Source organism: Musca autumnalis, unplaced genomic scaffold (assembly GCF_047663935.1).
Source record: "Musca autumnalis isolate F117 unplaced genomic scaffold, ASM4766393v1 scaffold_1, whole genome shotgun sequence".
NCBI classification, from domain to species: domain Eukaryota; kingdom Metazoa; phylum Arthropoda; class Insecta; order Diptera; family Muscidae; genus Musca; species Musca autumnalis.
In genome coordinates this window covers 102081917-102093556 of record NW_027411644.1, presented here as the reverse complement: position 1 = coordinate 102093556, position 11640 = coordinate 102081917, and the positions used below count along the sequence as shown (strand labels likewise).

General features: G+C 33.5%; 1 protein-coding gene across 1 annotated transcript in view; it reads left to right on the top strand.

Annotated features, from left to right (window-relative positions):
- The first annotated feature begins 10020 nt into the window (after nucleotides 1-10020).
- LOC141403724 (uncharacterized) overlaps nucleotides 10021-11640 on the top strand; it is a 43573-nt gene continuing 41953 nt past the window's right edge. Inside the window, exon 1 of the mRNA XM_073986581.1 lies at nucleotides 10021-11121. Within this exon, the coding sequence (XP_073842682.1) occupies nucleotides 10183-11121 (939 nt within the window). The 5' untranslated portion in view covers nucleotides 10021-10182. The remainder of the gene's footprint in view (nucleotides 11122-11640) is intronic.

Sequence of the window (11640 nt, the reverse complement as noted above, 5' to 3'; positions counted from 1 at the left end):
AAAATTTAATTATCAAATATCAGAGATGTAATGTATAATACTTATGACCAAAACCAAAAAGTTATCTAGCATGACAAAGACATTTTTGTAGCAGGAAAGGAAAATTTAGTTCACACAAACTAAAATGTAATGAAACCCACTTATGTAGTACTACTACTTCCGTTGTTTACGTAGCGGTTGTTGACATTTTTAACAATTTCACACAAAAGTTTCAATCCATTTAACCCGCTAAGTATTATCTGATCTTCATCTTGTTTAAAATGTTGCGGGTTATTATTTTGACCTACAGAGCCGCTACAAAATTGGTTAAAATTTTGTTTTTGGTCCATTTCATCCCCTGAACATTTCACGATCATCACCAAAATCTAGTCATTTCTATTCTGGCCCGAACCCATCCTTCTTAAAAAAATCGTTATCGGTCCATAATTGCGGCCTTAAGCTTGTTTACAATTTTTAATGGACGGACACACATCGCTAAATCGCTTTATCTCGTCGAGATATGAATTTTGGCATACCAAATAAGGGGTCTAGTACGAATATTTCGTGGTGTTACATAAACTTTTGGAGAGACAATACGTAGCATGGGATAAAAATGTGGTTCTCTACACAGAACCCATTATATATTAGGCAGTAGGCCCGTTATCTAGCAAACACTTTATTGCAATTTACATCAGAGGAAAGGTCAGTATTTTTTTTTCCATATGTAGGGTAATTTGCGAAATATATATGTCCTCAAGGAATTAAAATATCGACCAAAAATAAAATTTTTATATTTTTCATACAAAAGTAATGGTCCATTTCACCCGCTAAAGAATATCAGATCATCATTCAAAATTGTAGGCATCTTTTTCGGCCTACACTCTTACCCGGTGCAAAATTTCGTGACTATTGATGCATAATTGTGACTTCTTTGGAGTTTATTATTACACTACAAACAAATAACGGAATATATTAGGCTGTAACTCTGTTATCTGATCATGCACACCAACATAATTGGCATCAATTGAAAGGTCAAACGTTCCACTTTCATGTATATCCTACTTGTCCGGAATGTCACTTCCAGGAATTAAGATATAAGCTGTATATTAAAAATATTCACAATTTGCACACAAAAGTTTTGGTCCATTTAACCCTCTAAATATTACCCGATGCAATTGCAAGCTTCTCCTTTGTGATATACTCTTACCTTATTTAAAATTACGCGTTGATCGGACTATTATTGAGACCTATATATAATAATATTATGTTTTTGGTTCATTTCACCCGCTAAATATTTCACGATCATTACCAATAAGAATATGGATCTATTCTGATCTGAACCCGACCTCCATACAAAATTTCGTGACGATCGGTCCATAATTGCGGCCTGGAGCGTGTTACAATTTATAATGGACAGACGGACGGACGGACATACATCTCAAAATCGCTTTATCTCGTCGAGATATGGAGATTGGTATACCACATTGGGGGTCTCCGACGAATATTTCCCGGTGTTACATGAATTTTTACCAAAACAAACTTATAATACCCTTTTCCACATTGTGGTATAGGGTATAAAAATGAAAAATACCCTGAAATTCCGACTTCATATCATGTTGCTCATTCTTTTAGTCTTTCTTTGGGCATAGGTCCATAAAATGTAAGCTTAAGTCAGAAATCGGAAGGGAACATACAAAAACTTGTTGGTTTTAACCCATTTTTACACATTTTTCTACATTGATGCCAACATAGCTTCCACCTTAATTAATTTTAATGAAGGACACTATGCACTGTGGTCGGGCTTGTATGGAAAGAGCGGCCAAAATTATTTCCAGTTTAGATATCAATATGAAATTTCCAATATACGTTTGTATAGCAACACAAGGATGTACGAACCAAAAAAATCGATATAGGTACACTTTTAGGCATAGCCCCCATATAACGGTATCAACTGATTTAACTGATTTAATGCATTTTTCCACATTTTTAAAACATTTTCATGGTATTCTCCAAAGTGTGAATATGTTATTTTAATTTATGTCGGTATAAACGTAAAAATCAATCAATTACTTAGCAAAAATACTCATTACAAAACCCCTTACTAACCCATTATTTTAACAAGGAAATATAGCGCGAAATAAGTGTTTGTTTTTTGCAACTAAAATTAGTAGTTAAATAAGTAGTTAGGAGTTTTAGTTAGTAATCGGTTTTGTAATAAATATTTTGCTAGGTTTCATTACAATTCCATCTTTAGATGTATTTTTAGGAATTTGTTCAGCAAAATTTTAGGAATTGAAAGTAAATTGTACTTTTAAAATGTCATATTACACTGTGCAACACTGGAAATGCAAACAACTTCTAATGGGCATTTTCTGTAAGTACATATTGAGACTACAAAAACCTTAATTGGGTTTTGTGTTCTTAGATCGGGTTTAGATTTTATGGCCTCATCTAAATCGACCTAAAATGAGCCTTTTTTCCAGTGATCGGACCTTTATCTCCGAAACTAATAAGAATTTTGCTGTGCAGTCTTCAGCAATATTGTAGCCCTAAAGTAGTAGAACTTATGTGTCAAACAGATGAATTAGGAAAAGCTGCATCTAGCGCATCAAACTCGTTAAAATATAGAAAAGTTTACATAATTTCTGAAATTCTGGTCAGTAACAACTAAACTGTTGGGAGTTGAAAAAAGTAACCACTCTCAAAATTTTCCAAATAATGTGACCATCAATTCTTCAGAACATTCTGAAACTCTAAAATGGTTATTTCACGTTGTTTAAGGGTTATTTCATAACATACCTTTTACAAAACTTATTTCAAACAATGTTCACACAGGCTGTTTATTCTCATGTTGGATATTTTAAGGAATTATTGAAATATTTACCAAATTGTTGTTGAAAAATTTGCTATAAACAAGGCGATAGAGGCATTTTACAACAGTATAATGTTTTGAAGAGTTGTGTATTACATTGCAGAGAATATTTTCCCAAAAGGTAACATTAAGAAGAATTTAACATTTTGGGAGATACGCTGCGAAATATACACAATATATAGAATTTTTAGATATATTATAAAATTTGAGGCAATAAATGCAGTTTTTCGAGTTCACTATTCCTCCAAATATTTTCTTCTTGCTCTTATCTACAAGTTTGCTGCAGATGTCAAAACAAGATTCGTATTGGTTTCAGAGATAGAGCCCCGATTTGTTTTAAAAATTCGATCTTTAACCATGTTTAGATGAAGCCATAAAAACCGAACCCGATCTAAGAGAACAAAACCCAAATATGGTTTTTGCCTATTGGTCCTCTACTTTCATAAAATTCTGGACAGAAGTTGTTTGCACGCGATTGGCTCAAAAATGTTGCACAGTGTTATTCAAGTAAATCAAAAACATGTTTTAGTAATATTGGCTTGTGTTTGTTTGGCAATTTTTGCTGCCCGGTTATTTCCGTGCCGTATTTCCATCATTGAAAGAACCGCTTCCTCCAATCTTCGGTTTATCTACATTTAAACCCAGTTTCTTCCGAAACTCTGACTGGATTTTCTCTTTCCTTTTTCGCTCTTATTTGCCATTTCTTTACATCAAGTTTATAAGATAAGTGTAGGAAATATTCAAAAAATCTAATATATGCGTGGAGGGGAGATAATTCAAATTCATAATTACTTGTTTGAACTTCTTTTTGCATACATTCTTCAATATCATTCATTTCTGTGGGTTTTGCTTTGCATATGTAACATTTTGCTGAAGACGTTTGAGTTAATGCATTACAAACCTTGCATTCCAACATTGTAAGATGTAAACTGTGGTCAACATCAATCGTTTTCTGTGATATTTCAATTTTTGTTGGAGTTAACTTGTTTATTTTTTCCACAAAGTACTTCTGCTCATCTATTGACAACTGAGTGGACTCCTTTTTATATTGAAACCTTATAGGACGACAGTAGCGAGTTGAAGATGGTCGAGGATTTTTCCAAATGATTTTATTATTATTTGTTCCTTCTGAGTTTACAATTAGTTGCTGTGGAACATATGAAGTAAACAAATTACTGTCTTCAAACTAGTATCCTGAAATGTTTGCTTATATTCGCTGTGACCGGAACTATCATTGAATCCACATTTACCTATAAGCTTAAAACGATTTGTGGACGTATCCATAACCTGGTTGATTACGTCGCTCTGAAGTTCTATTATTCGCATAGTGGTGTGGTCTAGTAAACTTTGCAACTCAACTTTAGCATAAGATTCAGTTACCATTATTTGGTTGGGATAACTCTTTTTCTTTTCTTTTAAAATGCTGTCATAACTTGGTAAAAAATCGGTTTTTATTTTACTATTAACGAAAGTTCTTAATAGCATATATTGGTGTTTCGTTAGATTTGCCTCTACCATTAGCGATATTACATCCGCAATATTTGGTTGAGTAATTGAAGACGCATTATGTTGCAGGGAGACACGTAAATCTTCGGCAGCCGATACATTAACTTCCGACAATTCAGCTATTCGTCGTCGTTTTGTTCTATATGAGGACTCTATAAAATTTATTCGTGGACCTCGTTCTTAGATCAATGCCGTAGATTGCATGTCATCTTTTTTCGTTACTAAAAACGAAGCGGATTTGATAATCCAATATGAATGTGTTGTTAGCACTTTTAATTTGTTGCGATTGCATATTTTCCAAAACAGTGAAATTTTTTTGCAATTGTAATTTATAAAATCTTCGAACTTAGTTGGTTCAACGATAACGTAGTCATTTTCAATATTTTGTTTTATAGTTTCATAAACATGTTTGGTCTTTTCAGACATTGTTCCGCTTTTTGAACACCAAATCTCAAAAATATGTTTGCGCGAAATGTCGCATTTCCATGATGAGTCTATTAGCGAAATTAAACATAAATAAAAATTTAAAAAAAAAATGTAATACAACAACAACACAAACATACATAAATAAATCAACACCACAAAACACGTATCACTTGTACAGTCGAAACATGACAAAAAATGGGAGGTTCCAATGGTATTTTGGATACAACTCCTTAAGATGCAAAAAGATGCAGCTAATTTTTTGCAAATATAGTCTTAAGACTTCTACTGATATTTAAAAACAAAAATTGTTAGAGGGAAAGTTTTACTAAAAAAAAAAACAGTACAAAAGTACAAAAGGCCATTAGAAAACAGACATTTTAAATAATGCACCCAACCACATAACATTCACAAAACTGCATTAAAATTTAGTTAATACCTTGTTTTTCAATATTCATATTTAGTTTTATCAATATACACTTCATTTAATTTGATTAAAATATTTTACTTCCACTTCACTTTTGCACTGATCTTACTTCAAAAATCAACTCATTACATATTCTCTTTTTTGGTGATATTCTTGAAGAGTACCATTAGATTTAAGCAATGACACGTTTATTTTAGAAAAGCTTAACCCCTTAGGAGTACATATGGACATATTTGGTACCAAAGACTTTAATTTTTTTTTAATTTTGGCCAATGGCAGCGACCACTGTGCTATGGGATCCCTCCTAAAACACTTCATTTTAAAGAATTTTAATCATTCTATATAGAATATGTTAACAGTTCGCGAATTCTGATAGGGTGAAACTCGGATTCATCGATTGTAAAACATTTTTGGTTTTTACCATATACATATCGCTCATTTACTCAAAGAGTGGCATAATTCAAAAAATGCGTTTTCTGAGTTAGCAATTTATATTTTTTCTACGACTTCTACTTTATCTTGTGTCAAATTTTCATGCTGATATCTCTAAAACTCATCGAGTTACAGCTCATTTACTACGAGTTTGGCATAATTCAACAAAACAGATTTTTGAGTTCATGAAGCACTAAAACAATTCAAATCATGCTTGATCTTGCACAGAAATTTAGCACTGATATCTGGCTCGTTTCATTGGTTCGAAAACATTACCATGACAAACTGTATATTATCTTAGTTGTTCGATTTCCAAACATTATAGCAATCTTATATTATGTACAACAAGACTCTTAACTAATTATTTGTATTATCAATATTTTGGCTTACGCCAAATATAACGTCATAAATACATTTTGATATGATTTATAAAGATAAGAAATTGGCTTACGAACATAGACATACGAACTCTTTCGTTGTTATTTCTTGAGATTTGAAGAGAATATAATGAATTTGCAAAATATAAAACAATGAAATGCATTTTGTATGGCAATATATTTTGCGAAGATTTCATTGGAATACAAAGTCCACGATTTGTGACTACACGGAGGAAAAAAAATGGCCTCTCTTACATATGACCCAAACATACTTTGCAGCAAACATATATGTTTGTGTGCAAACAAATATTTGTTTGGATGAAATATAAATACAGACCCAAAATACACAAAAAACATACACACACATTCATAAATGGTGTGGGTTTTTTCTTTTATTAGAAATACCAAACACACAAGCAACAACAGACGCATAGTGTCGCACTTTTAGAAACAAAAGCAAATTAAATCTATTAATTATAAAAATAATTAAAAGACATTAAGTTACAGTGTTTAATTTATAAATGCACTAAACACTAGAAAATAATTTTTCGCTTAGACTCAATAAGTATATTCTTCTTCATGAATGACTCTATGCCTTTCAATAAATCACCACCATTTATAAATGTGTGTATATGTTTGAGTATACATTTCAATGTATTTCACATCGAAATTTACGCTCCCTTGCTCTCAGAAAGCGCCCACTTGTGCATGTGTTTGTTTTTTGCCGCTTTTGGGTTTGTATGGAAAAATGGACCCATATTGGTTTTGGTTTCATATACATATATGTATTGTCATTCAAATCTGGAAAGTGTGCAAAGTTTTAGTTCGATTGGTCAACTGCATCTGTATTAAAAATGAGTTACTAGATTGGAACTAAACGGACACCAAAGCAAGTTAAACAAAACACCGTAAAATATAGAAACATCGTTGAACGCTTCTCGTTAGTTGTGAATTAAAACACATTGTCTTCAAAATTGAAATCATCAACAAGAAATCGGCACTTGGAATCGAATGACTATATAATGTAATAAATACACGCAGAAAAACATTTAGCTAACATATAATGTGTTTGGATGCAAACATAAAATAGGTTTGGATCGAAACATATTATATGTTTGGATGCAAACATAAAATATGTTTGGATCGAAACATATTATATGTTTGCCACAGTCCCTTACATAAAATATGCTCGGATCCAAACATATTTTAGGTTATAACATATATTTTTATGTTATGTTTGCTGCAAAATATGTTAGAGAGACCGTTTGTTTCCTCCGTGTAGGTACATCCATATTTCAAATATATGCATGATTATAAAAATTATATTAATGTTATTACCAATATTAAATGCGATTTCTTCTTTGTCCAATAAAATATGTCCATTTACCTTTTTGATTCAATTTTAAAACATCCAATTATAAAATGTGTTGGGCATTTAATTTACTAAAACGCATCAGTACTTAAAAAACACAAATCACTGATTTATTCAATCATTTTACCGTCTTACGTCTCAAAAAAAAAAAAAAAAAAAAAAAACAAAAATAATGTGTACCATTTGTGTACCCTACACCACTCTCGGTGTGCCTTAACCAAATTTAAATGGAAGGTGCTTACACCTAGGAAGTTTTTGCAGATTTTGAAACTACAATGCTCATAGGTGAGAAATATCAAGAAACAAAAAAATCGCCGGAGGGATTTTTAAATAAATCGAGATTTAAGTTCACATTTTTAGGTTTTCTTTAGGTTTTCACGATTTTGCTTGGAAACCGCGAGACCTATGTAAATGGGCCTAAGAAGAATGTTGTAGCTGTGAAAATTCTCCACAAGATTGATTTTTATGATGTGTAGGTTTTACCGTTTTTGAGACATATAAGTTCAAATTGAGACAATCCACTGACTGTATCGCCTCCTTATAAAACAATATCATGCTCAGTGCGCCTTAACTAACTTTTGATGAAAACCGCTTACACATGGGAAGATTTCGCGATTTCTGAAACAGCAATGTTCATAGATAAGAAAAATAAAAAACAGAAAAAATCGCTGGAGGGACTTTAAAATAAATCGTGATCAAAATTCACAATTTTAGGGTTTTTTAGGTTTTCACGATTTTGCTTGGAAACCGCAAGTCGTATCGAAATGAGTCTAAAGAAAATGTTGTTGCTGTGAAAATTACTACAAGACTGACCTTTAGGTTTTTTCGTAGGTTTTACCATTTTTGAGATATAGAGATTCAGTTCAAATTTTTAGGTTTGGAGAATTTGTGGAGAATTTTCACAGCTACAACACTTTTTTATGCCCATTTACATAGGACTCGCAGTTTCCAAGCAAAATCGTGAAAACCTAAAGAACCCCTAAAAATGTGAACTTAAATCGCGATTTATTTGAAAATCCCTCCGGCGATTTTTTTTTTGTTTCTTGATATTTCTCATCTATGAGCATTGTAGTTTCAGAATCTGCAAAAACTTCCCAGGTGTAAGCACCTTCCATTTAAAATTAGTTAAGGCGCAACGTGCACTATGTGGTGTATAAGTTGTAAGTTGGTTATAAGTTGGTTTTGGCCAAAAAGTTTGTAACGCATCGAAATAATGGCCGTAGACCCATACTTAAATATCAAAATTAATGTCTCAACGAGCTGAGTCGATCTGGCTATATGTGTCCGTCCGTCTGTCCATCTACACCTTGTAATCACGCTACAGGTCGCAATTTTGATCGGATCCTTACGAAATTTTGGGTGTTGATGAGGGTCCCGGAGGGGAAGAAGACTATTGATTTTGGTGATGGTCGGATAATGTTCAGGAGTCGGAATGGACAAAAATGTATTTTGGAGAAAAAGTCAACGTTTTATTCCAAAGCAAATATCTCAGCGTCTATAAGGGTATACCAAAAACAAAATGAAAGTAAAAAATATCACCTTTCTAACGATGTAAAGTAGGTTGTCGTAGGTGATCAAACAACGGAGATATCGCAATAGTAGCAAATAAAACCCAAATTTCAGGTGGAACGTTTTATATCCTCAACGAAGACTAATTAACAAATTTCAACCATTTTGGTGGGATAATGAAGCTAAAATGAAGCGTGAACCTATACCAACAAATTTCAGATGGAAAGTTTTATACACCCAACGATAACTAAATACCAAATTTCAACCATTTTGATGGGATAATGAAGCTAAAACCTTCAAAATACCGAATATCGGGAGTTACCGTTCTATGGAGACTATATTAAGGCGTGGACCTATACCAACAAATTTTAGGTGGAACGTTTTATATCCGAAAATCGGGAGGTACCGTTCTATGGGGGCTATATCAAAACGTGGTCCCCATTTGCTTTCCATACTACTTTCCATATGAAATTTTTCAGTATAGGTCCACGTTTCAATATAGCCCCCATAGAACGGTACCTCCCGATTTTAGTAAGTGTGAAAGACGTGAAGCCAATATCCCTCCGAAAGGACTGAACTTGCACAGAACTTAGGTATTTTGTGGTAAATCGGTAATTGTTTGTATTTCAATCAGAACTTTCGAAAAAAAAAAAAAAACAAAGAAATATTCCCCACAAAACAACAGACCTCTTAAATGTTTGTTTGAATAATTGGGGTCAAAGAATTCCTGGTTAAACTATGGGTCTTAATTTCCACAATCTCTGGAAATGTTGGGCATTAGATTCTTTCATCAATACGGACACATGTGACGACGATAATTGTGTCTCATTTGTGGACACTTTCGTCATAGTCGATATCAAAATTAAGCTTTGTCATTAAAATAGATTTCTAAAATATAGAGACACACAGTAAGAAGCGAGCAAAACAAGAGAGAACCTATATTTCTGCTGCTATATTTTCGATATAAATTGTGATAATTTTACTACGCACTACCATCGAAAGAATCAACAGCCGGCAACCGATTACTGCCTGAAATAAACATGATAATCTAAATGTTTAAAGCAACAACAGCAATAGAATAACGCTCTCTATTTATCGCTAAACTATTCATGGAGATCGTAGCGTTCTACACACATATCTATGAAGTGCATATAACCGAAAAAATGGTTACTCGCCGCTCTTCAGTAGTGGACTTGTAGTGAACCGTGGAGGTTGTTTCGTATCGCATTTTTCCGGTTAATAATTTTAAAATATTTATTTATTATTTCGTGTCTAGTCAGTCAGTATGGGTTCACGTAGTTCGAAACACGATCCCAAGAGTTATGACATAGCTCCTGTAGTCTCTGACAAAGATTTCAGTTACAAGAGAACTCCCAGACCATTGCCGGAAATTAAATTACCCTCGGTGATAGTTACACCAGAAACCCCTGTAGCGGAGGAGCCACCGAATGATGAGGAGGCCACAAAGGTTGAACCAACTGTGGTTGCTAAGGAAGAGATACAGGTGCCAGTTGTCACCTCAGCTGTACTTGATGAAAAAGTTCCAGAAGTAGTCGATCCTCGTATACCCACCTGGGTGAATGAAACAAACATAAAACCATTGCTTATGAAACAATATCCCAACTTAAGTGATATTGTTTCATTTAAAGCTCAACCCGCTTTGGCAGCTGGTGAAAACTATGCCACTCTTATGTTGAGAGTATATGTAACAGTCAGCCTTTTGGATGGTACCACCAAGGATCTATCCTATATGTTAAAGGTGGCCCATGACAATAAGGAAATGAAAGAAATGCTGCAACACATTAATTTCTTCCAAGTCGAAAATAGTGTCTACAACGAAATCATACCCGAAATGGAAGAAATGTATCGTAAGGCTGGGGTAAATGTATCAATTGGCCCCAAAGCCTATCGTATGGCCGAAGAAGCTCCTGCCGATTATTATGTCTTATTGGAAGATTTACGTCCTCTAGACTACAAGAATGCCAATCGTTTGGAGTGCTTAGATATGGAACATACAAAAGCCGTTTTGCGCCTAATGGCTCAGTTCCATGCTGCCTCGGCTGTCCGTTATTTGCTCAAGGGAGAATATAGTGAGAAATTTAATCGTGATTTGGATACACCAATGACTCGTGGTTTTATGCAACAAATGTTCAGTTCTTTCAAGAAACCATTTTTGGAAAATATGAAACATTTTGAAAATGGTGATAAATATTATGATGCAATGGTGAGTACGTGAATACGTGAGGTAAAATATACTATGTTTAAATTTCAAATAAATTCTCGTAAAAAATGTGAAAAAGGAAATCCGAAGATTCGAACCCACACAACCACCGTTATGTGACCGGTTTCGCCGTTGGTGGCGGCTTATCAGACATATCGGCTGTGGAGTGGCTTCTCTGTAGAGCTGGCAAACCATCGATATTGCCAACATTAGATATTTTCAATATAATGTTTTAAAATATCGATTGCTATCGATATTATCGTTAAGTTGTCATCGCTATTAATTTGGCGATGAAAATGGCGAAAATGTCAATGATTTTCTTGAAATTATGCAAAAGTAGTTCACAGAAATGTAAAGGAGGATAAAAAACTGCTTTTATTTTATAAAAAATGTAAAAAAAATACATTTTACTTTACCGAAAAATGTGTACCTGTGACTACGGACTTAAGGCCTGCGTACATAAGCTGCTCTGCCTGATTGCCTTGCTTTCCTGCTTCATTTTTGACATAATAAAAATAAAAG